Source organism: Anguilla anguilla, chromosome 6 (genome assembly GCF_013347855.1).
Source record: "Anguilla anguilla isolate fAngAng1 chromosome 6, fAngAng1.pri, whole genome shotgun sequence".
Lineage (NCBI taxonomy): Eukaryota > Metazoa > Chordata > Actinopteri > Anguilliformes > Anguillidae > Anguilla > Anguilla anguilla.
Window position 1 is genome coordinate 25602363 of NC_049206.1, and position 27898 is coordinate 25630260.

The window sequence follows — 27898 nt, forward strand, 5'->3', positions numbered from 1 at the left end:
GCATCTGTTTTGCTGTTTGTCTAAGCCGTGTTCACAAATAACTGTAGTTGCCACATACTTGGGGATCTCCAGATGAAACTTTGCACAATTCTAGTACAATATGGCAGAATTAAGCGAATTGAGTTTCGCCTAACCTTTAAAGGGCACATGGTGTATTGGCCATTTTGATTTTCAGAAATTTATAAAACATCAACCATTAGAGATTTGAAACTTTAAAACTGGATTACTTTCATCATAACTGTATATTTTTCACCTGATTGTTTGATCTGGTAGAAAATTGTGTCCCTTATTGTTTTAGTATCATTATGAACAATTTGCCCAACCAACATTTTCTTTTTATGACATTGTGACCCAATTCCAAAGGAATAATTTAGTCCCATGCGAATAAATGCTGAAATATTGACCATACTTTGTTTTATTATGTATTGGTCATGTGACAATGTGTATGTAAACCATTCTTTTTCTCTCAGGTTTCCTTTCTTTTACTTCATAGTGTGAAGAATGCTATTGCACTTTATACCATTTAGACTTCATATGTAAAGTGTTGCTATTTTTACTGGAGCTGTCCAATCTTCTTTGTTCTTCTTTGAGAGCATCAAGCACTGAACTTTAAACTGCAGTGACAAAACTGCTAGTTCAATATAATATCAATAGCAGCACTCTACTAATTTTATACAATATCAATAGCAGCATTCTAATCGTTTAATACAATAACAATGGCAGCAGTCTAACTGGTTTAATACAGTATCAGCAGCAATACTCTGCTAGTTTAATACAATAACAATGGCAGCGCCCTAACTGGTTTAATACAGTATCATCAGCAGTACTCTGCTAGTTTAATACAATAACAATGGCAGCACTCTAACTGGTTTAATACAGTATCATCAGCAGTACTCTGCTAGTTTAATACAATAACAATGGCACCACTCTAACTGGTTTAATACAGTATCAGCAGCGGTACTCTGCTAGTTTAATACAATAACAATGGCACCACTCTAACTGGTTTAATACAGTATCAGCAGCAGCACTCTGCTAGTTTAATACAATAACAATGGCTGCAATCTAACTGGTTTAATACAGTATCCACTGCAGTACTCTGCTAGTTTTGTACAGCACTGTTGACAATACACTGCTAGTTTAATGTAATAACAGTAGCAGCTGTCTGCCATAGTTCTCAGAGAGAGTGACTGTATATTTAAATGGCTTTGAAGTGACATACCTGGAAACGATTTAAATGGTTAATCCTGGTTCAGCCCTTGATCATCTTAATTCCTTAATTTAGGAGAAAAATCCTGGAAGTCCCCATCCTGTCACTGGTCATCACTGCCTCCTTATCTCCCTAGATAAAATCGTTTTCTGGCCTCAAAGGAGGCAATTAAAACCCTTCCGTTAATCCTTGTGCTTAAAAGGGAGATTGTAGACTTGTTTGACAGCCAAATGAACCATAAGTGGTCGTTTAGCAACTGCTCGGTTAAATAACGGGTTGAGGGCTGCTGTGTTCCCACAAGTTAGATGGATGCAGCTGATTGGATCAGAAAGTGACTTCAACCCGGATGTATATGGATAGATCAGTTATTTACCTTGAAGAGGAAATTAGGTGTATTTGCAGTGAGCAAAGTGGAAGTTGGAAGTTGGAGTTATTGAGAAGGGAACTCCAGGGCTATGTAAAGCCACAGAAACATGACTGTGTACGACAGCACCCCCATTAGTATTATGAGCTAACCCTCATACCACTGGTATCTTAGAAACAAAACTGTGTTTACTTTATGTGGCATACAGTATGTATATTTTCCAACGACCATGGTATACACAACACATATACTGTATTAGAGTCAGAAGAGTCTCATTTTTATGGATTAAGTGTTGTTAAACTTCGTCTAATTCTGAGAGTATTAGTCATTAAACTAAAATGTTTTTGAATTATTGCTCTAATGAGATTCTGGAATGTAGAGGCCTGAGTAATGTAAGCAGTCAGCCAGAGAAGTCAATATATTGGAGATAAGTTTGCCTGGTAACAAAGTCATACAAATTCGACTCAATGTCTCTTATCTTTTCTCAGTGTAAATGTGAAAAATACTGTCACATATATTATAAGCGATATCTGCCATGCTTAGATCAATGTTGATTCTTTTTTCATTTAAATATATCGTGATAATATGAACCGTCTGTCCTACACATGGTTATACATACAGTACAGGAGGCTAGTAAATTGCCTGCTGAAATCTTTGACAGACTTAAGAGTTCCAAATGGGCTTAAGATATGGAGAAAGGGGAATGCTAGCACTTGTAAACGAAGCAGTGACCCAAGACTGGTTTCTGTAATGGTCTCTAAATAGGCAGTGACAAATGCGTGACTGGAAGGCTCTGGAGGTTTGGCTGGGCGACACAGCTGGAAATGATCGCTTTCTTCCCCCTTCTCTTTCCCTTCCCTTCCAGCCTCTCTGTGATCTCATCATCAGCCGTTTGGAGCTCAGGGGTTGGCCATGTGGTGGCAGGAGTAGGGATCCAGCCAAACCCATTTCTGTTATAAATAACCTTCCATCAACCATGTGGTGCAGCCTGTCCTGTCCCATTATTGTCACCAGCAATAAAAACGTATGAAAACGAGGGTTAGCAGCTTTTGGTACAGCCTGATGATGGAAAAGAATTATAATCTACGGCATTTTAGCTCTCTTTGGCAGTCATGATTCTGTATCTCATACATATGTTTGCTTTGTGTGATTTATTCAGAACTGACAAAAAGACAGAAAAAAACATTTGCAATGAGCACTTTGGCTCTGTGGCTGGATGTTGCTGTCAATTTATTCGGTCTCTTTTGCTGGAAAAGTTCTGGTCAGGCGTAATGGTTCTCATATGACAAGCAAGTTCGCCTCATTGGCCCTTTGCTGCAAAGTGAAAGGCTAATTCATGCACCAGTACAAGATTACATAGTACCGACAATACTTTTAACATGCAATACCATAACATTTTTCTTGAACAGTTTCCCAAACCAGGTGCGCTTATGAATTCACCGTTGTATTTCTCTGTGTGTGCGGAATCTCTGACTATTTTTTGTATTTACTACTTATTCAATATTTTGAGAAGTTAAATTGAACAGGGAAATGGACCAATGTACAAAAGGAGATCTCCAAAAGCTACAATGAAACATCTTATAGGCTTCACATACACATTACATTACAGGCATTTAACAGACACTCTTATCCAGAGTGACTTACACATTGCATCCATTTATACACCTGGATATATACTGAAGCAAAGCAGGTTAGGTACCTTGCTCAAAGGGTACAACAGCATCGTCAAGTCTGTGACCTTTAGGTACGTATATATGTGTATATATACTGTATTTAAATATTTTTTGTAAAAACTCATGTACCTTTCTGTCCTCATCAGATTTGACTCATGGAATTCCTTTGTGACAAAATCTTTACAAAAAATTAAATGTCCGGGAAGTAAGCCCCCAGTTAATGCCAATAGCCACCTCATCTAATTAGAGATGAGTATGTGTGAACAATCCAATGTTTTGGGTTGGAAATATATACTTCAATTAATAATATATAAAATATGATATTATGTTTGTGTAATATCCTTAAAATATTGTTACTTAAGCTATACATTACTCTTTGGATGTCAGTATGTTAAGCTAGCTGGCACAATTGATAATTGTTGTTGCAATTGGTTAATGAAGGAGGCAAAATTGTCAGTAGTTGAAAAGAGCCAAAAGTAACATTATGGTTTCATGGTGCTGAAGCTTTCCCTTGTGTTTGTTCAGCTTTTGCGTACACTTTACTGTAGGTTAGATGGGTAGGGCGATGTGCTGGCAGTGTTCGGATGCTTGAAAGGAAAAGGCATACTGTGTTCCTAGCTTTTAAATCTCAGGTTAATTAATTGGCCTCCATTAATGTCATATAAAATGTTTAAAGTGTAGTTCAATTGATTTTGGTTTTTTAGTGAGAAATGTGATGTGGCTCCTGGTTGGCTCTTACATCTCACTTAAGCAGTGTGCATATACTGGCTTTTAATCTGCCTTTGGCCCGCTAAATGATCTGCATTGTCATTGGCCCTCGAAAAGCCCCATATCAGTTGACCTTTAGTTTTTATGTATTTCGTGTTTACTATATTGCTTATTTCCTGACATGGACTGGAGACAAAAGGATCCTTGTGGGAACTATATCAGCAAACACAGCCATAATACCCAAACCCACAGCTGACAAAACTTGTTTGAAATTCTGTCAGCAGCTTTAGGGGCACCCTGGCATGAGGTTGCCTGCATGTCGTTCCGAGGATAAAAACATTTATAGCCAGCGATTCAGATGTCGTCTGGCTCCTCGGCTGTCCGTAGGTCGCAGTCATAACAGCGAGATCGAAAACAGACAGAGGGAAGGGGGAATCATATTTATTTCTTCTGGCCAAACTTCTTTGGTATAAAATTTTTCTTTTGTGGTTCTGGTGATTTGCTGCACCCAGTCGAATGAAACAATGTATTTTGGGGGTATTGTTCCTCAGCTGCACGTCTAGATTTCTAGATTTGACCTGCCGCCCCTGCTGATCATCCCCAGAGTCACTGAAGCTCGCAAGGCAGAGAGCCGAGTTTGAATTCTAGATAGACTACCTGGCTAAAAGTATGTGGACACCTGACATTCAACATCTCTTCCAAAATTATTGGCATTAATGTGGAGTAGGTCCACTCTTTGCTGCTATAACAACCTCTACTCTTCTGGGAAGGCTTTAGACTATATGTGGGACCATTGCTGTATGCATTTTCTTCCATTCAGCCAGAAGAGCATTAGTGAGGTTGGGCACTGATTGGGTGATTAGGCATGGCTTGCAGGTGGCTTTCCAGTTGATCCCCAAGATGATGGATGGGGTTGAGGTCAGGGCTTTGTGCATGCCAGTCAAGTTCTTCCACACCGATCTCAACAAAACCATTTCTGTATGGAACTTGCTCTGTGCCCGGGGGCATTGTCATGCTGAAACAAACTGTTGGCGAAGCACAGAATCGTCTAGAATGTCCTTGTATGCTGCAGCATGAAGATTTGCCTTCACTGGAACTAAGGGATCTAGACCAAACTATGAAAAACAGCCACAGACCAAGGGGTGTACAGATACTTTTGGTCATACAGTGTATGTAGTCTGCCTCAATTCTTTCTCATGAAACTTTATTCCCCAGATAGGAATTCCAATTTTTTTACTGTAACTGCTGTAATGGTTGTCCCACTAGTGCACCTCCAAAACACTTGCAGGTTACTACAGTTGGAAATTTTATGTTCAGAAAAAGTCCTCCCAGGTATTTTGTTCCAAACACCTGAATTTGCTAATTAGCACAATACTTCAGCCTTGGAGGTAGAACTAATTAGTCAAATCAGCTGGCTGAGTTCATGGGTGGAAGAAACGCATGGCAGGACTTCTAATTTCTGACCCCTGAACTCTCCACCTCTGACTGCTACATTGTGAACATTTTTAAGGTAAAAAGTTGGTGAAAAGTCTGTGAAACACTGTCTAGGCGTTCAGGTGAAAACCCAGCTACATTTGGTTGAAAAGTAAAACGTTTTCTAGCCAAATCGGACATAGCCAGGTAAAATCTGAGCTCTTTTGGTGTTAACCTAGTCCATGTATGTGAAGAGGTCTTCAGCCTAGGTTTCCACCCCTCTAGAAATCTAGATTCTGGCTTTTGCTCACTGGGATCTTTCACTCTGCAGTCCTCCAGATGAGAGGTGCAGTCACAATGCAGTAGAGCAGTAGGTGCCCATTTTTAGGAATGGCTGGTGGAGTTATTGTTTGATGGAATGGGGCAATGTACTGCCAATAGAAACCTTATGATCCGGAGTGGTATGATTTGAAATAGTTAAATTCAGTTAAAGTGTAAAAAAATCATGCAGTTACATTTTTTTATAAGTAGTTATCTTTTGATAACTACTTACCTTGTTTTGTAAAAGAAAATGTAGTGTCCTGTTGGCAGTGCAATCCAATGCCAGCACACACCTGTGCATAATTGCATACAACCTCTACTTTGTATTCATGCACCAGATAGACACAGAAAACATATTAGTTTCAGTTTATCTTTTCGGAGATGTTTTCACAATATTTTCTGTATGTTACTGCAATGCTGTGTTTGGATTATCTCAATCAAGTCAATCAAGGAAATATTTTCTCTTCACTTTAGCATGTAGCATTCTAAATTAATGTCCTGAATTAAAATAAACAGTCCTATAATACAGGGCAGGAAGAAATATTGAGTTTCATTGTTGGACATGTGCCAAGACAGTCTTGTAATGATAGATATGACCATGACATGTTATCACATGGCAAGGCAAGGCAGCTTTATTTGTGTAGCACATTTCATACACTGGGGCAATTCAAAGTGCTTTACAGAGTAAAGAAAATATAGTAAAGGTAAAAGATTTACAATTAAAAATTACAAAAGTGCAGACAAGAGATACAAAAAATAAAATACTTAAAAAGTAAACTAGTGTAGTTCAAATCAAGTGAAGTAAAAAGATAATATTCTAAGTACATGCTCTTATCCTTCTGAGTCACAGTGTTTATAAATGTTCTGTCCCTTGTATGGTATGTAACTAAGCGCCTTGTTCACATGTACGACAGGGGGCCTCAATGAAGATTTGTAACATTGACGCACAGGTGTAGGGTTTGCTCTCGCCCCTGCACCACACGTCAGGACGGAGTGTGGCACAGTGGGTAAGGAACTGCGCTTGTAACCAAAAGGTTGTAGGTTCGAATCCTGGGTAAGGACACTGCCGTTGTACCCTTGAGCAAGGTACTTAACCTGTATTGCTTCAGTATATATCCAGCTGTATAAATGGATACAATGTAAAGTGCTATGTAAAAAGTTGTGTAAGTCGCTCTGGATAAGAGCGTCTGCTAAATGCCTGTAATGTAATGTAACACGTGCTGCTGTGGTAGCCAGTGTGCGGGTGATAAACGTCCGTTATCTCGGCTAGCATTGAGGCAGAGTATGTGATCTTTGTCTGGTGCATTAAACTGCGCAGTTCTTTTTTTCTGATGCATTGGACTGCGCAGTTCTTTTTCTGGTGCATTAGACTGCGCAGTTATTTTTCTGGTGCATTAGACTGCATGGTTCTTTTTTCTAGTGCATTGGACTGCGGCGTTTTTTCTTCTGGCGTATTAGACTGTGCTGTACTTTGTCTGGTGCATTTTACGGTTCTTTTCTGGTCTCTGGTGCATTAAACTGTTCTTTTCTGGTCTCTGGTGCATTAGACTGTGTTGTGCTCTCTGCTAGGTTAGACCGCTGTTGTGCTGTCTCGTTTGTTTGACTGCACTGTTGTGGTCTACAGTGTGTCAGACTGCTCTGTTCTTCTTTCTTGTGGTTATTTGTTCTCTGTGAATGTCTGTGTTGTCTGTGTTGAAGCATTTGAGTGTATTTCTGTGTTGTGTCACCACACCAGTGTGTGCAGGAGCAACAGAGTGGGCCAGTTTATCATGGGGGAAGTGAGGATGTGAGCTGCAAACATGAACACCAGTGATGCCTGTGCTTCAGATCCATACACTGTCAGAACAGCAATGATACCCTTTAAACCATATGGGTCATAGAATTTAAGTAGAATCAAAATACCAGGAAAAAACTAAAAATCAGAAGGCACTATAAAAGAGTCCCTGCCTCAGGAAAGGTCACTGTCCATCGCCATGCTTGCGTAGAAGGAAACTAAATCACATTTAGACTGTGAGTGTGACTTTTTTTTGAAAGAGTAAGCTGTCTAAACGATCAAACTGGCAGTGTGCCCATCCTCCCACCTCCTCTATTGGATGAAAACAAAAAAGCACCATTAATAGCTGAGTGGTGTGACAGTAACTGAAGAGGGTAGTCCTCCATCTGTTTAGGGTCACACAAACATACCTTCAGACCAGTGAATATTTGATTGGTTTCATATTAACTGCATGACAGGACTATGGAATGTGGGGAATGTGTGACCCCAGTAAAACCAGTTTGAATGGGATTGTGTCTAGAAGCTGGCACTAGTGGCACTGACGTAATGGTGGCACGCTTGGCACGCGTCCTACTCTCCACCGGAAGAGAGAGCGAAGAGAGGGATTATGTAGAGGGAATAAAAAAAGGTTACAGAACGGCTGTTTAGGTTTCCTGAACCTTAACTGAAAGTCTCTACACTTCACACTCATCAATGAATACTTGTACTGCATCAGTTCTCTCCCATGTGTTGTGCAGTCTGTTTGCAGCTTAAACTGTTCTTCTTGTTATAAAATAGAGTAAAAATAAATATAAATTGTATTTGGCGTTTATTACAAACCTTGTGTTTAATAAAGCCTAGTTTTATGCCATTTATCACTCATTTGTGGCTTACAGTGCAGCCAACAGTATCATGGGCATGTGTGGCTGTGTGGAACTTATAAAACCTGTCCATTGTTCAGCCCTACCAGAACTGTGAATCAGTGGATCTCAATTGTGTCCAGCTATTGAGTTTTTTGGTCCAGCCAGCCAGCCAACCCGTTCAGGACATTTTCTCGCTAACATCACTTGTGCAGACAAGACAAGGCCAGCCTTAACCAGCTAGCTAGCTATTCTCTAATCGCTTGCTATAAACATGCTCAAAGGTCAGTGTTACTGCCCATTGGGCTTGGAAAGAGAAAGAAAGTGCTGCAAGATGACCACGGTCTTTTTTTCTCTCCCATTTCAAGTTCCTTGAAATGTAAGTACTGTTCATGGGCCGCATAGTTTTAAAGGGACACTAGACCTTTAATTTAGAGAATTTATATGTGCAATAGTACAGGTATTGCGTGTTATTTTAAGAGTTCTGTCAGCACTGGCCGCGTATTGATCGAGCACTTGCCTACTTGCTTACTGCTGTGGATGTGCACACATAATAATGTCATGCTTGCTGGCAAATTACACAAGGCAGCAAATCACGCTGTATCTCTCGGCTGGCGAGAGCCAGCATGAGGAGAAAATGGCGCGGTGTTGAAGTGACCTCTGCGCTCGAGGACACATCAGCTGAGCTCACCGAGCCGAACACTCCACAGTATGTTTCACTGCACTCTCAATCAGAGAGGAGTCATGCTGTGTTTTTAGTTTGCTTTCACAGAGTGCCTTTACAGTTTGATCATTTACTCCTAATTCACAGACCACACAACTACATTCTGTTAGGATCGGATGTTGTCCAGATTTTCAGACAGCCGTACCGTCCTGGAAAAATATTGGAGTACATGGTATACTGTTTTTTGAAATTATATTATACAATTAGAGTGTGGCTGTGTGTACACCTATCATACCACAGGATGGCGTTGTACTTAAAATGACTTGCATAGCTTTAGTTTGTTTTCGTTTCTAAAATTAACCTGATACAGAATATAATTAGGCAAAGGTTACTTTAGGGGACCCATCGGTTATCAACTTTAGGATGACACGATTCAAAGAGTCCAAATGTGGTGCAACCAAGATATTAAGATGTATGTAGTTCTATCATCTGTTAATAAATCACTGCTGTTACAGGCTGTGTTATTGTAAACATTTCTAAGGAATTTTCACACTTGAAACAGTGCTATTACAATGGAATGAAATATGTGCTACTACAATCAGGTGACCTGTATGAAAGGCAGTGTAAATTGGTGATTTCTTTAGCTGCAGTGACTTACAGAGAGGTCAATAATGTTTGGGGCAAAGACGTTTATTTTTTTGATTTGGCTCTTTACTCCACAATTTGTAATTAAAGAAATACACACATGGGTGAAGTGCAGATTCTTAACTTTTATGAAAGTGTATTTTTATACATTTTGGTTTCACCTTGTAGAAATTACTTTTTATACATAGCCTAACCATTGCAGGGCACCATAATGTTTGGGAGAAATGTATTTTTGATTAGTGCAGGTATAAGAGTGCCTTCAGTATCTAGTCTTGATTCTAGGCTTTTGAATGCCTTTTGAGTCTGTTTTGGCTTTTGTCAACTTGAGGACCGGAGTCCTGCTAATGCACGTCAAGGAAGCTAACATGAAGTTGAGAAATAGGAAATAAGAGACAAAGAGACAAAGGCCAAAGCCTTAGACTTACCAAAATAAACTGTTTGGAACATCACTAAGAAGAAAGATGGCACTTGTGAGCTCAGTAATCACAAAGGGACTGGTAGGCCAAGGAAGAACAGTTGACGACCTGTCTGACAGATCAGAAGCACTCTTCATGAGGCAGGCATGGATGTGTCAGTGACTGCTGTCCGCAGAAGACTTCACAAACAGAACTGCTGAGGCTGATGCAAGTTGCAAGATGCAAACCACTAGTCAGCCACAAAAACAGGGTTACGGTTTGCTAAGATATACCAAAAAAAGCCTGCAGAGTTGTGTAAAATGATCTTGTGGACAGATGAAATCAAGATTGACTTGTCAGAGTGATGGCAAGAGCGAAGTGTAGAGGCCAAAAATAACTGCCCAAGATCTAAAGCAGCCCCCCCTCACCCCCATCTGTAAAACATGGTGGTGGGGGTGTTATGGTTTGGGCGTGTATAGCTGCCACAGGTATAGGCTCACTTGTCTTAATTGATGATATAGCTGCTGACAGCAGCAGCAGAATGAATTATGAAATGTACAGATGCATCTTGTCTGCTCAAGTTCAAGCAAATGCCTCCAAACTCATTGGACAGCACTTCATCCTGCAGCAAGACAATTATCCCAAACATGCTGCTAAAGCAACCAAGGAGTTTTTCAAAGCCAAAAACTGGAAATATTTGTGACTGGCCAAGTCATTCACCCTATCTGAATCAAATTGAACATGCGTTTCATATGCTGAAGAGAAAACTAAAGGCCAATAGCCCCTGAAACAAGCAGGAGCTGAAGATGGCTGAGGTAAAGGCCTGGCAGAGGATACTGAGCACCTGGGGATGTCTATAGGTGACAGACTTCCAGCAGTCATTGCATGCAAAGGATATGCAACAAAGAACTAAACATTACTTTCATTTACGTGACATTAATATGTCCAAAACATTATGGTGCCCTGAAATGGGGGGACTATTTATTTAAAAAATAATGTAATTTCTACATGGTGAAACCAAAATGTATAAAAAATACCCTTTAATAAAGGCTGAGAATCTGCACTTTAACTATATGTTAATTGTGTGATTACAAATCGAAAATTGCAGCACAGAGCGAAATGAAGAAAAAATGTGTTATAAACATGGAGTTCACTATAGATGAACAGCATTGGATTTTATACAGAATGTGGCCATTGACAGGCTTACGTATTTTTGCATGAAATTTTTATGGTGAGACTCACAGGCGACGCGTGGTTTCGTTCCGTTCCATTCTGTGGCAGATTTGCACTCGGCTGTCTGTGTGCCGCCTGGCACAGATGTCACCAGATTCATATTCACTTCCTGGTTATAGCTATCGGCTCTTTTCTTTTTTTTTTCCTGATAAAATCTACCCATATAGTTCGCTAGCTAAACCAAGTCTGTAATCTTTTGTGCTACCATGCTTGAGTGGTGCAAATTTACGACCAATCAATGCTGCATAACAGCTGCGATGGCACTAACTCCCACTGTCAAAACTAGAGGGCTTGCAACTGGACCAGTGCAATTGTGCAGAAATAATATATGAAAAAAATTAATTGCATGGTTTTGAAATGTGTAATGTTAGGGTTTTATTTAAAATGCTGGATTCATATGGTCTAGAGATTATGCACTGCAGTGGTGATCACGAGGAATCGCAGATGCTTTTATATGGATTCAGGGAAAATGGATTCTTGGAAAATTACTAAACAAAAAAGTGTGGTCTCCCATTTTTAATAAGCCTCATCAAGGAAAATGAAAAGTGTATTCAAAAGTGTCCTGGAAAGTGAAATTATACTTCAAGATTTAGAAAAGGAACTTACAAGCTGGAAGTAATTTCTGTTTGCAGCGTCAGTGATTTTAAATCACTGTGTAGGCTACTGTATGGCAGAAAGCCTTACTTCCTATTGTCCAGAGTGTAGTCAAGGTCTTGTTTTACAGGGCATTAGGATGCCAGCCTGACACTGGGTTGAATGTTGCAGTACATTCGATTTCTGTCTTCCACCAGGCTTGGTTTTTCCCTTTCATACCACCCCTTATTGAAATGATAGGGCACAGGAAGACTATTCTTGTATACTTAAGCCAGCAATAAAAAACAGAATATTTTATATGCATGTTTGTTTGTAATATAAAGTATGATGTATTACTCTTTTGGACTGGCTGCTCTGGTGGGGGGGAGTTGAGTTACACAGCTGCACAGAGTCATCACTCATCACCCCCCAGTATCGTACGCCACCCTGAAAAAGAAGTTGGGAGGGCAGGGGGGAGGTTTATGGGGGGGGGGGGGGGTAGACTGCTCTGTTTCTGTTTACTGTCTTCTGGACTTTGCCCTTAACAACAAGAGGTTGTGTTCTGTAACATATGTGGAGCAATGGTTAGGGTTATGTGCTAAGAATACGAGGATTGTAGCTCTTTTTGTTTATGATATCAATAACTTACAGTGCCTTACTTGATAAAGATGAGCAATGACAGCAAGGGTAATGAGCTGTATTGTGTGAGGAAAAAAATGGGAAAATTATATTCTTTAGTAAGAATACAATTTCTCAGAGATAAAGTAATCTGTCTCAATACTATCTCAAGTAATAGTCTCAGTCTCAGACTTGAATTTGATCCAAAGTGTGTGGATCGAATTGAAGAGGGCAGTCCACAAGCGCCGATCAAAGAATCTGAAGCATTTTGAAAGATTCTGAATGGAGGAATGGTCAAGAGGAAGATCCCCCAATATGTCCTCTGACTTTATAAAATGCCACAGAAGATTGCTATATAGCATTATGCTGGCAAAGGGAGGGTGGCCAAAGTGCAGAAAACTTTGGCCAAAAAAATAATAAAAACGAAGCGGAAAGAAATAGAATTAAAATTTGAGAAAAATTATTTTGGTTGTTCTAGAATATTGTCTAGATTGAGAATTCAAATATAGCTCAGTACTTGTATTATTTATTTTGTGGTCTTTTTTGTTCATCTTTACCGTGAGTGTTAATAATTTTGAAGAGCACTATACCTGCAAATGTTTTCTGTACAATAAACCTGGAAAACCTAGTGTGCAATACAGACTCGATCATTTTGGTGCATTGTCTAGCTTTTCCCTCAATTTATTAACAATATAATCACTGTGTCAACTGTGTGCAAGCTAAGAACTCAGGTTTTTTTTAATGCGATTGTTGCTGACTTAAAATGATTAGCTGTCCTCCGAGGACTTTTCAACCTGGTATTTCAGTTCAGTACAATTAACATTTCTGGCTGTTAATGAGGTTGCCTTGAGTCCCCAACCAGAGAAGGAGGGTTGTTCTAAGTTTACAGTGCCACATTCAAGATGCACAACTATGCATGAAAGTATTTGGCACAATTAATGAAACATCACTCTTTAATTCTTACGTTTTCCTTTGAAAACGTTCCGTGCCAAGAACAATGGTGATTAATAATAAAGATTGTTTATTGAATGAAGAAAGGCCTCGGCAGTTAAGAGTGTTATGCTCGAGTGGTCTTAGCGAACCGGCGCCTTGCTTGTGTGCCAGGGTGTGTGTGTGCGCGCGCTACGCTAGCATTGTGCCCACGTAGGCGTCTGCACGTGCTCTCGCGCACGCGCGCTGGACACCATCTGGTCCAGATTGGCAGGTACCCTCTGTTTAAATTTAGGACGTGCGTCCCAGCAGCCGCGGCACGTAGCGCATGCCCCCGGTCCCTGCCCTGCCGACAGGTTCAAGCGTCGCTCTGGGCTGAACTCGACAGAACGGGCAGCTCGCTGCTGCGAGAACGAGGGCGTGGTTCCAGTTCGGTTCTCTCGCACGAGGGACTTGCGCACACTTGCACACACGCACACATGCGGATACACACGTTAACGTGTTTCTCATACATATCAAACAGGAGACTGAGTTTTATTTGTGCAGCGCTTTTCACCGAGTCACTGTCTCAAAGGCACTTTAAAGTAACAGGAAATAGGAAAAACATGCGATTGAATGTATTGTACAGCTTCTTCTTGCCAAATAACTTTCCTGGGCCGGCGAGCAGTGCTGCGCAGTGCCATGATCTGCTGTTTCTCCCCCCTCCTCCCCCCTTCTGTCCTGCTTCACCTGGAAATGACTGGCTAATGTGTACCACAGGAGACTGGGCAGGGTCGAGCTGGAGTGGCAATTAGCGTGCCACCAGTTGCCTTTTCACCCAGAGGCAAAATCCGCTTGCGCCCTCAGGCTTCATCCTGCGGTCAGGCTCTGGCTATTTATTTGTATCGTTTTGTTTTAATCCCCATCTGCTGGATGGCTTGCTTGGAAAAGCCCCAGGAAACTGCTGATCCAAGTCAATACGGATGTGCAGGAAAGAAGGGAGCGAGCAAAGAGCGAAAGTAAGAAAAGCAACGAAGAGACCGCGTGGCTCTGGGTGGAATTTTAATGTCTGCCACATTGGCACTTTGCTGATTTGCAAAAAAAAAAAAAACATATAACTTGTAATAACATTAATAATGAAGGAAAAAAGAGTGGAGGACAGAGAGAGAGAGAGTGAGAGTGAGAGAGGTGGGGGAAGGGAAGCGCAGGCACGTATTGAAGAAAGGGCATTTCAGGACAAGTGCCTACGTCAGTCTCTCTCACTTGAGCTCTCTCTCTAGCTCCCCCCTCCCCCACTCCCCCCCTCTCTCTCACACACACTGTGGATACAGAAACTTGCCCTGGACACAGTTTGTTGTTGATTAAATATTTAAACCAAGGCTTTGTATATTTTCCTTCTTCCAGTTGCTAATGTTTTCTTATTTAGTGTGAGTGAGGTCAGAGCAGGACGTTAAAGGCACAGTAACACAGCATACCGAGCGGTAGACCAGTGTTTTCCCTTTACTGGGCATGCCGCCTCAAAACAGCTGACTGTCGCTGGATATTTACTGTAATGAAAATAGTCACCGGGATAGATTTTCTGACTTTAAACTCTTCTGTTAGTGTAGAGAGTCTAAGGTTAGTTCATATGTGACAATGTCTGTGTTTTTGTTAGCCTATTTATTGATTCTTTCCTCTCAGACTTTATCCAGTCCACCAGTGGAGCTTACAAAGTCATTAAGGTTTTTTTTAGAATAGTGCTTAGATACAAGGATCTGAGCCGTAAGTCCACAGCCTTCGTGCAATGTAACTGCAGTTGCGCAGTCGCTTTTATGTTATTGCAGTCCATAGTTCCAGTACCGATGCAGGTTTCTGTGAGCCATTTACTTTGACTCGAACTTCTGCAAACATTCAGACGTATAAAGGAATATTAAAGAAATAATATGCGAAGCACTGGCTCTGTAAGCTGCTCTGTTTGTCCAGTAAAAACAAGCACTCTGCTGTGCTGTGACGCTGACTGTGCTCCTCTACACTGCCCCCTGCAGGTAACAGAGATTTACGCAATCTGAATGAGTGTGATCCAGTTGGACAGCATTCAGTTCTCTGGCTTTTATTTTTAAATGTAAGCTGAGGACACAGGGGATTTTTTGTGCTTTTCTGTGTTAAATTTCACTGTTGAAATCATTCACGTTTAATGTGTTTGCTTAAACGTTGGATTTCAATGTGGGACACAGGTGTACATATGTGCTTTGGAATTGATTAACATCTGTGTGTTTCTTGAAGACATGGCGATGGACAAAAAAAGAGAATTTTGTAGGTTCCATGTCATTAGATCAGAAAATGATTTGCAGTGAATGGAGACCGAGGCAACGTGAAACAAATCATGCTGGCAGATTTTCTTTGTTGGGGGTGCTGTTGTGCTGTTATGTCTCGTTTGTAATGCAAACAATGCACACTGCTAGGCCTGGTAAGAGGCATTCATCACTGGAACGGCAGGCTGGAGAGGAAGCTAGTCTCTGCATCTCTGTGGCCTGCTGTCTGACTACAGCAGGGCAGGAAAAATTGGGAATCACACTTTCTCCCTACAGCAGGACAATAAAGAGTGGGAATCACAATTTCTGCCTACATCAGGACAGTAAAGAGTGGGAATCACAATTTATCTGTACAGCAGGACAGTAAAGAGAGGGAATCACACTTTCTCCCTACAGCAGGACAGTAAAGAGTGGGAATCACACTTTCTCCCTACAGTAGAACATTAAAGAGTGGGAATCACACTTTCTCTCTACAGCAGGACATTAAAGAGTGGGAATCACACTTTCTCCCTACAGTAGAACATTAAAGAGTGGGAATCACACTTTCTCTCTACAGCAGGACATTAAAGAGTGGGAATCACACTTTCTCCCTACAGTAGAACATTAAAGAGTGGGAATCACACTTTCTCGCTACAGCAGGATAGTAAAGAGTGGGAATCACACTTTCTCTCTACAGTAGGACATTAAAGAGTGGGAATCACACTTTATCCCTACAGTAGGACATTAAAGAGTGGGAATCACACTTTCTCTCTACAGCAGGACAGTAAAGAGTGGGAATCACACTTTCTCTCTACAGCAGGACAGTAGAGAGTGGGAATCACACTTTCTCTCTACAGCAGGACAGTAAAGAGTGGGAATCACACTTTCTTCCTACAGCAGGACAGTAAAGAGTGGGAATCACACTTTTTCCCTGCAGTGAGAATCACACTTTCTCCTTACAGGAGGACAGTAGATAGACCACCGTGGCCCACATTATAAAACCCTCTGCAATGAAATCATGCAGTGGTGATGTTTGCAATCAACAATAGTACTGTTCTTTTATTACACTCCAGCATAAAAATGCACAGTCTATTCATCAGTTCTTCACCTTTCTGTGTCGGCATGGCAAAGAATACTCCCGACGTGAAATCATGCAGGCTTATATGAAAAACTCAAGTGCGAGTATCCACACTCTTATGGGCCCCACATGCTAGGCTGAGATGGAAAATTTTTCCTTAATTGGCAGTCGAGCAGGGAACCATGGGTGGCTTAAACCATTTTCTATAAATATATATTTTTAATACATGTATGAAATCCGTCCAAAAATAACCATTGAAAGAACATGGCGTTCGCGTCTGGTCTTCATATTGCGGTTTTCAGAAAAGCTGAAAAACAGCTTTGATTATTCCTTGCACACAATGCAAGTGAGGTTCTCTCTACGTGAGGCTACAATACCTCAGAGCTAGTCGCTCCTGTTGTTTAATAGCTTTATTTTATGTGCTGGAATAATAATAAAAAATCCCCTTCTCCTCTGTTAGCACAGCTCAGGCTGAGAAGGTTGTAATCTCCTGGGCTGGAATTTAAACGATTAATCTTTGTTTCTTATGAAATATTGCTTCTTAGTTCCCAGACGTTTTCTTTCCACACAGATCTGTCCATAGTTGTTTTTTAAGGTCAGTTATTAGATACTTGGCAAGCAAAAATGCTTAAATAGCTCTCACCTCTCCTGCAGCAGCAAGTTTGGCTGTTGTATGTTTATGTATACTAGACTCTGCAATATCTGTGTGTACCCATTTAATGATGAATGAATTGCTTCAATATAGTGCTTTATAGTGAAGGGGAGAAACTCACCTCAAACACTACCAACGTGTAGCACCCACTTGGGTGATGCACGGCAGCCATTTTGTTTCAGAACACTCACTACACCTCAGCTGGAGTGGAGAGGGAGGGAATTATTGAGCCAGTTAAAATGGGGAGGGGGTGATTACCTGAGGAACCTCTTACTCTTTGTGATAAGTAGCATGAGACCTTTATTGACAATGTGCGTCAAGACAATGGTTTAACGTCAAATCCAGAATACAGCTTTGTCTCCTACAGCACAGTGTACCCATCACTGCTGGGACATCGGGGTTTGGGTTTTTGTGCCCCCTGCTGGCCCACCAACACTACCTTTGGCAGCAGCTTAGTTTCCTCTGGTCTTTCACACGTTTAGCATGTGCGCACGTGTGCGTGTGTGTGTGTGTGTGTGTGTGTGTGTGTGCGTGTGCGTCCATGTCCTCCAGCTGTCAGCTGTGGCTTAGTGTATTACTGTTCTCAGACATGGCCCCCTTTGTTCAAAAATTCCCTCCGAAAAGAAGTGGCAATCTGCTATTAGCAGTCAGCCGGGCTAATTATCAGACCCTACAGTTTCATTATACAGTTCTCGCAAACCCGCTGATCTCTACCACCCAGTCCCCTTTATCTGCCGCCTCAGTCTTGAATTGCGCTCAGCAGTCATTTGGCCTGCGCAGCCGTGACGCACGTGTGTTCTTTATTGCTGTGACTCTGTGCTCCAGCATCCATGTTTCATAAGCAGGAGAGCATTGCAGAGGGCGTGACAGCCACTATTTACCGGCAGCCTGCGCATCTCCCCAGCGCGCTCGATGCTGCTGTAATACATAGAGAAAAGGGCGTACAGTATATCACACTTACTGCCGCAGCTCTGTCCAGTCTTCCTCTATTCAGCAGATTTCTTTCTTCTTCTTTTTTTTTTATGGTGCATCAAAAAATGCCTTCGAGCTGATTGGGAAGGCTCAAGCTGCCTCAGTATCAGACTTTGTAAAAAGGAATCTCATTACCGCATTCCCTAAAGCAGGGGCTCCTAATGAATACTGTGTCATTTGAGGTAACTTGAAAAGGTTAGCGGATTAGTGGTTGTGTTTGTTCGCTAACTGATGCGGTTAGCGTAAGGTGTTGGGAAACCCCCATTTTATGATGCCTTTTCTTCATTTCAGCTTGTGGTCATTTTGAATAGGCGAGAACTTAGATTTTTTTGTCACATCGGTTATGTGTCAGTTATGAAATCCAGTTTTCTGTAATTGGTTGAGTTTTTCCTTAGAGCCTCAGACTAGTAAAAAGTATTACTCTCGACCTTGCTTACCCATACTGTTTCTGAATGGTGATCAGCAGCGGGTGAGAGATGGGGTAAGGGTTATGATTTAGTGAATGGTGATCAGCAAGGAGAAAGATGGAGTGATGGTTATGATGGTTAGAAAAATTATACCGCTTGGTTGAGCAATTCATTAAAATGTTAATAAATAACAAGCCATCCAACCCACAGTGATTGCAATCGTCCAGTGGAATGACCTTCAGATTCATTTGACAAAGAATGATTTATTAAGTTCTGTTTTCTTCCCATGCAAGTGAAATAAAATAGAAATAATGCTTTACTCTTAATTGAATGTTTGCTTTTGCATTAGTATCACACATTACCACTGTTCTGCTTGCCATGGATTCTTACCCAGGGGCAAGTATTATTCATTTCAAAACGTGGATGTATTCACTGAAGCAATCCAGATTGAGAACATTGCCCAAGGATGCAAACAGCAACACCCATCTGGAATTTGAACCTGCAACCTTCTAGTTAAGGGTCTAGTTGGGTCCACAGTATAACCATTATGCGCTGAGAAAAAGTGCAGTGTGTTCTGTACCTGCACCATCTGCCTATGCTCTGCCTCTCTGTGTGCTGTCTGTGCTCTTTTCCTGGTCTGTCTGCCTGTGCGCTGCCTGTGCTCTCTTCCTGCTCTGTCTGCCTGTGCTCTGCCTGTGGTCTCTTCCTGCCCTGTCAGCCTGTGCTCTCTGCCTGTGGTCTCTTCCTGCCCCGTCAGCCTGTGCGCTGCCTGTGCTCTCTTCCTGCTCTGTCTGCCTGTGCTCTGCCTGTGGTCTCTTCCTGCCCTGTCAGCCTGTGCTCTCTGCCTGTGGTCTCTTCCTGCCCCGTCAGCCTGTGCTCTCTGCCTGTGGTCTCTTCCTGCCCCGTCAGCCTGTGCTCTCTGCCTGTGCTCTCTTCCTGCCCTGTCTGCTCTCTGCTTGCATTCCCTGCTGGCACATTGCCTTGCAGTGCTCCTTTAAATATTGTCTGTGTTGTCATTTGGCCATTAGTCACCAAATTACTTCACTGGAATGTAAGTCTTGTTAGGTCATTTTCACAAAACACACACACACATACACATACTCTCTCTCTCTCTCTCTCTTTCTCTCTGTCTTAATTTTTCTCTCTGCCAACAGTGAGCTGGCACTCTCTTGCTTCTTTCTGTTTCTTTTATCTTTCATCTGAAGGGGGTGACTTGGCACAGGAGTGTGCTGGCACTGTTACAAGGTTACTCGTATTTTGTGCATTCCTACTGTGGGAGAGGAGAGAGAGATGGGGAGAGAGAAAAACAGACAGACAGAGAGAGAGAGAGGGAGAGAGAGAAAGTTATCTAAAATGGCTGCCAGCTGCAGACTCCTCGACACATGAAATGTCTGCCAAAAAAAAAACTGCCGTGATGATCTCAAACTCCAGCCAGAAAAGTCTGCTGCTAAAAGAAAATAGTTACAACTATACAGGAATCAATAAAACGGCTTACTTTACAGTACTTTAGCTTATGGTTAGTCATAGAGATTTGCAAATGTCATAAAAAAATGTATTCCATATTCAAATGGGGCTTTATTAGTATGAAACACTGAGTGAAATATTAGCCATTTTTTTGTATTTTGAGCACAAGTACAGCAATCACACCTATATCTCTTGCAGCTCACAGTAACTGCACAGTCTTTGTTTTCTAGTCATCCATGAATTTTTTGATCTGCCTTTTCAGCTTTAATACTATTGTTACTTAGTCTGTATTAAGGTTTTGTTTGCATAGCCTCGCACTAGACTTAGCCAGCATTACATTTTTGATTCATTTTACTTTTATTTTGTTCTCTTGTAAAAGCAAGTTGGAAAACTTTATTTTCAGATGTTTTCCCGTAAATTCTTGAGATCATTTCTCCAAGAGGAGTGTCTCTGTGTAGAGATAGTTACTCATAAATGCTCTGTGATGATTGGATTCTGGGTCGGTCTGTGATGGATCAGGTCAAATTCAGTTGTTCTCTTTTTTGATGAGAAGCAGGAATGGGAGTCTGTCCAAGATGGGGTGTCTCTGTTGGGCTTTTGTCTCACAATTTGCCGTTTGAGTTTGAAAGTGTTCCATATTCAACTGCCGTATAGTAGAATTGGATCAAATATGTTTCAGCCTTATTTTAATTTTAAGGTTTTCCCTGATGCCATAATAGGCCTTGCATGTTTTTTCACAACACATTTATAGCCACGCCAAACCTGTTTGATATATTAATGGCCTGTTGTATGAAGTGTGATATTTTCTTTGAAAACCAATTTGCCCTTGAATCATAATACTGTGTTCAAATAAGGAAGGGCAATATTTGAGTAATTGTTATGTATGCTGCAAAAAAACATATTTTAGTTTACCTTGTTTCCTAGTTTACTGATCACATGAATGCTGCTGAAGTCTTTGGGGTCAAATTTGTTTCAGATCACACAGAAGCAAGTTGCGTTCAGCTCTGAGTTGAAGAGCTTAATCGCGTCCATTTGTAGCTTTGGCCTGCTGTGTTTCAGCATCTGTGAGCAGATGTTGTCGGGCCTGCGAGGTTTATTGATCTTAAGGACTTTAAAAGAAAAATTCTGCCCACAGAATTAATTTATAGTATGTGTTGTTATTTGTGCTTAGTATAGGAGAATTGTGCTGGGAAAAACTAGTGTTTTCCAATTTGGCCTTGTAATACAATTACAATGAAGCATTTCACCTATATCTCACAGGCAGCATAGGTGAACTTTTTGCCCCACCACAGCAGCACCAGAATACACTCTTGTAGTGGACTGTGCTTTATTACTTTATGAAATATTTTGTATTTGAAATATTTTATATTTTTAACTTTTCATGCGTGGGATTTGGAGAACCATGGAGCCATCATTTTGACGGTGGAGATTTGTCTGTGTTAGATTCTCTCTTTTTCTTTCTCAGTTTCTCTCCCTCCATGCAGTTCTTTTTCTCTACCTTCCGAGTAGAGCGTCAGATGTAGATGTATTCCTCTCTTACTGATAGAAGGGAAGAAGGCAAGTGTGGAGATAAAGAGAACAGGGCCTCATGCATAGCTGGCTCTTAGAAACAGTGAGAGTGAATGAGAATGAGAAAGACAATGAGAACTAGCGTGGCAGTGAACTCACTTGGCCTGAAGGAGAACTAGGGCACTGAGTTTCGCATTTTGATTCAATTCATTTTCACTCCTTTCAGTTTTCCACAAATTTCACAGTAACTGATCCAGAGAATGAAACATCTGTCACATTGGTACCAGAGTTCTACTGGATGTTAAACTGTTCTCGCCAATAATGCAGAACACTGTGCGCAATAAATTCACCCTTTGCTGCAATGCCTTCAAATGCTAAAGCTTTGCTCAAGTGGGACAGTTAAGGAAGCACACAAGCCAGCTTATATTCTCCACCTGTTGTATTGTGAGGAACTCAAAATGGAGGGCAGCATGCTCATGAGCAAGGGGAGTTGGTGAGTATATCATAAGGCAGGGATAGTGTAGTACTGCTGCTTTTCAGTTTTTATATACCTGAATTGATTTTGACCTGGTGCCCAAGGTAAGTGGGCTCCCTGGCCAATCTGTGACACTGATAAGTCAAATTAAGATCAGGTATCAGCTGTACTACTGTTCTATAGGGCCAGATTTGAATATTTAGGCAGTGGACTGGGATGCAGCCCTGCTAATTTTCCGTGAACACAGCAGATTCAGATTCAGAGTCTGTATTGTGATGTGGAATGGAGTGGGATGAGGGCAGAGCTTCAAAACACAGGATGGCAGAACAGACGCAGTTGGCCCCAGATTATAAAGGTGCTAGCGCCTGGAGTGGTGGTGCAGTCACAGCCCACCTCCAGCTTCACTGCTAGCAGCTAGAGGAGAGGGTGAGTCTGGGTGAATGTGATTGTACTGTCAATGAGAAAGCCCTCCAGTACTTCAGCTTGAAAGTTGTGTAGTCTCGCCACATTAATGGAGTCATGCCTATCAGATTGAAGATATTTTTCTGCATTAAACTGCGATGCTTATTTATTCAAAGTGGTTAACTTTTAACTGAAGCCAGAGTATTTGTAGTGAGCCAACTTTGTTTTCTGGAAGGGCTTTGTGGTTTTCGCTCATTTCTTTGCCGAATACCAAGCGCAGCAAAAAAAATAAATAAAATGAACACATGCTAATGGGGTAGGGGGTGCAGGGCTGCAGCCTATCCCAACATGCAGTGGGCAGGAGGCATAGGAATACACTGGACAGGTCACAAATCAATTGCAGGGCCTGCACACCATTCACTCGCACATTCATATCTACAGGCAGTTTTGAGTCTCCAATTAACCTAACCAGTTATCCTAACCTGGGAGGAAACTGCAGTACCCTGTGGAAATGGGGAGAAGATTGCAAACCCCACACAGAAAGGCCCCGGCTGGGGTTCAAATATGGGGCCTTCTTGCTGTGAGGGGACACTGCACCACCACGCCACCCTGACTGCTTGATCTTCCAGCCAAAGGTTTTAATGCATTTAAATGTTTTGTTTGGTACAGAAGTTCAACTTCTCTACCCCAAAAAAAGCATTCAGTTATTCTGGCCAACAGTGGCAATGAATAATGGAGAAGCCAATGGAAGTGTTCTCATTTTTACAAACAAAGATTTATTTTAGTTTTCTTGTGTAATCATGCAGAGGGTAAAGTGTTTGTTTTTTTTTGCATATGAAATAATGCAGTGCAGATTGCAAAAGCATTGAATTAATGCGAGAGATATTTTTAAAGATTTTTTGAAAATTTTCTTTGGTGATTAATGGATCTGATGAGAGCATTGGCAGTATAATTTTATGTTAGTAAATGTAATAAATATTCACTTTTTTGATATTTGAATACTCAAATCTCTGTTTCTGGATATGGAACCACGTGTGAGGCTCTTTTTTTAGACAAAGCATTAATGGCCCCAGAATTTACTACCCATTAATACTACTTGCTCTGGTCTCCTCTTCTCTCTATTCCATCTTGTCTGTGTTTTCTATTCCCGTGGTGGCCTTGGACACCATCCTCGCGACCAAGAGGAAAGATATCTTAGTGTTTCTTTCTCTCCCTGTTTCTCTCTCACAGTTCAATTTAAATGCTGTATTGGCATGACATAGTTTTAATATATAGCAGCCAAGTGTGTTGGTTGTTTCGCAATAGATCGAATGAAAGCGTACCACTCTCTTTTGAGACATTATATTTTTACTTCATTATTAAAAATGTTCTGGTTGCCATGGCTGTTACCAGCTAACAAGACAGAAGCAAGTAACATGAAACAAATATAAATTACACAATCCAAAACATCAGATGGTGCAATTGATGGAATGACTGGACTGTGCACAGACAGGAAGTCAGAACAAGTGCCAATAGGTTACAACAAGAATCCACTAAGAAAACTGCTGAGCACAGTTTGGGCTGTTTATTACGCAAGAGCTGTGAATACACGAGTCTGTGCCATATTAATGAATGATTCACTGAAGCTTTGATGCAAATCAAGTAACGATGCGACCACACCCAAATAGTTAGCGAGTGCATTTAATGATAATGCAAAAGCACAAGACCAGGACACGTGGAAACAAGTGAGAACTCTGAAGGAGAAAGAGCAATGTGAGGTTTTTTGAACAGCAGCTGGAGATCTGAGCGATATGGGTCAGTGCTAAATTTGAGAAATGTAATTACAACAGAAAGGTCTCAGAATGTCAGTACTGTACGTAGCTGCTGCTCGAGGCGATGGAGCAGATATAAAGAGAAGATGGAGTGAATCTTAAAAGGAGGACCAAACAGAAATGACCTTCAGTTCAACTCTGGCATTGGAAATGGGTGGGGGCCCTCAAATTGCAGGCTCGATTACAACGTAATTTAATCTCTGATCGGGATAAAATTGTCCAAAATGGTATTCGGTCACGTCGTTGGAGTGTATGGACTTGGCACTGCTGAGCAGCACACTGAAGCTAGACTAATTAAATTACGCTCAACTGAAAAATGTGTCTTGGAGTCAAGTTATCTCCAAATGCACAATACTGTAAAAGGCTGGTTTTGTTCACATCTGTTTTTTTTTGAGGTTGAGCAAGTAACATTTATTGGAAACTTGCCTGTCATTTTACTTCAAGGAAATACTTTAAATTTATCACACAAAAAAGTGTATGCAAATGATGATGACTTAGAAAGGAATCACTGTGCCAAGATCATTCAAATGACTGGCGTGTATGGGCCTCTTCGACATTTCCTGGCGCATGCCAGCTCAATTCATATGAGCTGATTTACTGAATGAGTGATTTACTGTATTAGTGACTTGGTTGAAGGGAAAATGGGAGTAAGCTTGGTCGAAGAATTTGTCTCCATGTAATAAAATAGCCCACTTAAAGGTGCAGTATGCAAGTTTGGAGAAACGAGTGAGAGCGAAATAGATTTTTCCCACCTCCTCCTAACATGTTAGCATTTTCTTATTCTTGCAACTATGAGATCTGCCACGGTCACTGACAAATGTATGCATTGCATGGCTTTTAAATAGATATCGCCTCATTACCAGGTTTTATGTCATCTAAATAAAATCCATGCTTATTGTGAGTGGTCATTTTGATCTTTGTGTATCAGACACATCCACTATTCAGCTCCATTTACAATAAAATTAGCCATTCTGGTGCCAAAATTTATGTACACAATTTAAATGTGCATAACTACGGTCACAATTGTCTTGGTAGTGCAGTTCATACACCTTCTGGTCCATTGTTAGTGCTTTGTAAACGGTATATCTTTTTTTCTGGTACCCGTGATGGTTTAGTGGGCACAAAAGCATTGCATTCCTTTTGTGGACTATCCCGTCATTGAGAAATACACTGCGAACACAGTGGCATCCTGGCAAGAGGAGAAAGCTTCACCATCATCCAAAGTTACACCGTATTGGAATAGTTTACTTTCTGGGGGTTCGGTTTCTGTTCTCAAGTGGCCCAGACAGATTGTATGGTCAATTAAAGATATTTTAGGTATTTATGAGTTTCTTATGTTTAAAATGTACTTCATGTAAATCCAAAGAAGCTTGTACAGCAGTGCAGTGTTTCCAGAGGCTGTAAATATAAAAACGTTGACTGTCTTATTCATAATTCTGAACACAAACATCAGTTTCAGTATCAAACTGCATGCAGCATAGGAGATAGTTCCTAATAAAAATAAAATATTTTGTCAAGAATAATCGGTGATATACACTGCAGAACCTGATCATCTGCATAAAGACTAATTTCATTGTCAAGTAAATACTCTCTCCCTCCCTCCCTCCCTCTCCCTCTCTCTCCCTCTCTCTCTCTCTCAGAGTCAGAGCAGAGCAGCAGCCCTCATACCGGTATTGGCTCAGACCAGGAGGACAGCAGAGCTGCTACCATGGGTAATATAGAACACCTCTTTCATACACTCACATACTGAGCTACTGTATCTCCAATGGGCCCAACCCTAACCCCCCAGCCCTTCTTTAAATGTCTTTATCGAAGCAGCCATAGATTGTCTAATAGACTTTTATTCAATATGCAGAGCAGTACCTCACCATTTGAATGCAGAAAGCACAGTGCAGCTAGCTGTGTTTGTGAACGCTATCATGCACAGAGCAGCTCTTGCTAAAGTGCTGGAAAGCACATCAAATGAGCACCCATTAATACTTACACTCCCTGCAAAGTGTCTAAAGTATGGTGAATAATACTTTTAGGATCATCTGCTAGTCCTTGTTTCTCTCCACAGACAGCTTGCAAACTTTTTGCAAAATGCACTCTCGAAGCATTAAATGGGTGTTCTGCACTTTAAGGAATGTCTCAGTAAAACTCTTCTCAAATTTATATCTCTTACATGTAAATGTATTTGACTGAATAAGGAATTATGAAAATGGAAGGATATAAATTATTTCTCCATCAATTTGGCACATTTCTGCAGTTTGACAGTTAACAGAGCAGTCTGAACTGAAATCTTATTTTGGCAAAACTGAAGACATAGCAGATGCATGCCAGAGATGGATTCAACATACACACCGATTTCCCCCTCTGTGATGGCCAGAGAGAACCTGGACTCTGAGGTTAATGAAATACTCTGGCCTCCTAGAAATGAAAGGATCGATATTGAATAAAGTTGTCGGTACATGCTTTTGGTTGTTTATTTTGAAGCAGTTCTGAATGCAATTTCATTTGTAAATCACCAATGCTCAATAGTACAGTATTACCTGTACCTACTGTTACTGTATTGGAAATAGAGAAACATAAAAATGTCAAATATGATTTACTATTACCAAAATTGTCATGAACCAAATTCTAGCATAAAAATTGGTTCATCATATTCAGTAAAAAAGGGCATTTCTGCTCATTCTGATTAACATCAGAGATTTTGCCCTTATTCCTGTGTGGATGAAGCTGAAAGTGTACAATTTTGACACCAATATTCAGTTTTTGTAAAGATATTATCTCAAATGAAACAATACATGGACCATAGTTTGTAGACATGTGCCTGATCGATTGAGAAAAACTGTAAGCGCTGTTTTAGTGTATATACTGTATACTGCTGTGTGCATTTCTAGAATGGACTGTTATAAGGGATGCACTGTTAAACCTGCCACTGTGACAAATCAATGGTGGAATGTGATACGGAATTGTGTTTTGATGCCACAACAATGAACTGTCTCTGACTTTCACAGATGGTCCTGATTTTCAGGAAAGCTTCATCACGTCAGGAGTTTTTAATGTAACAGAGCTAGTGCAAGTCTCCAGAAGTAAGTCCACCCTTTTTGCTTTGTTCAGCTTCAAAAACTATTTCAATGGCTTATGTGATCCAATTAATAATCAATCAGACGCTGTCAGTCTGGCAGCTGAAGATATTCAAAAAGAACAATAAAATAATAGCTTATATAAATCAGTAAACTGCATGTGCTCCTCCGTGCGATTATTAATTGTCCACTGTTTGTATGTGTTTTACTGTGTGAGCTTGTGTGTGTAATTTGTTTCTTTGTGTGTTTGCTGTTTGTGCATGTACTATGGGGTTTGTAAAACCGAGTGCTGCCATTTTCTTTACATTTCTGCACATTTGCCACTCAAGGGCATCGTTTCTCAATAATGAAAGCTGTCTAAAGCTGGGCTTGTGTGCATGCAAATTGGAGTCATTAGCATTATGAGTGCCAGGAGAAAAATGGGTAGTGAACTGTACTCTCTGCTTTTTAGTCT

General features: G+C 40.9%; 1 protein-coding gene across 4 annotated transcripts in view; it reads left to right on the plus strand.

The window, feature by feature from the left end:
- The window catches only part of LOC118230489 (nuclear factor 1 C-type-like), a 92880-nt gene that overhangs the window by 34111 nt on the left and 30871 nt on the right, over positions 1–27898 (plus strand). For all 4 annotated transcript variants that reach the window (XM_035423577.1, XM_035423576.1, XM_035423578.1 and 1 more), the window contains exons 3-4: positions 26017–26088; positions 27376–27450. In XM_035423577.1, coding sequence (XP_035279468.1) covers positions 26017–26088; positions 27376–27450 — 147 coding nt within the window. The remainder of the gene's footprint in view (positions 1–26016; positions 26089–27375; positions 27451–27898) is intronic.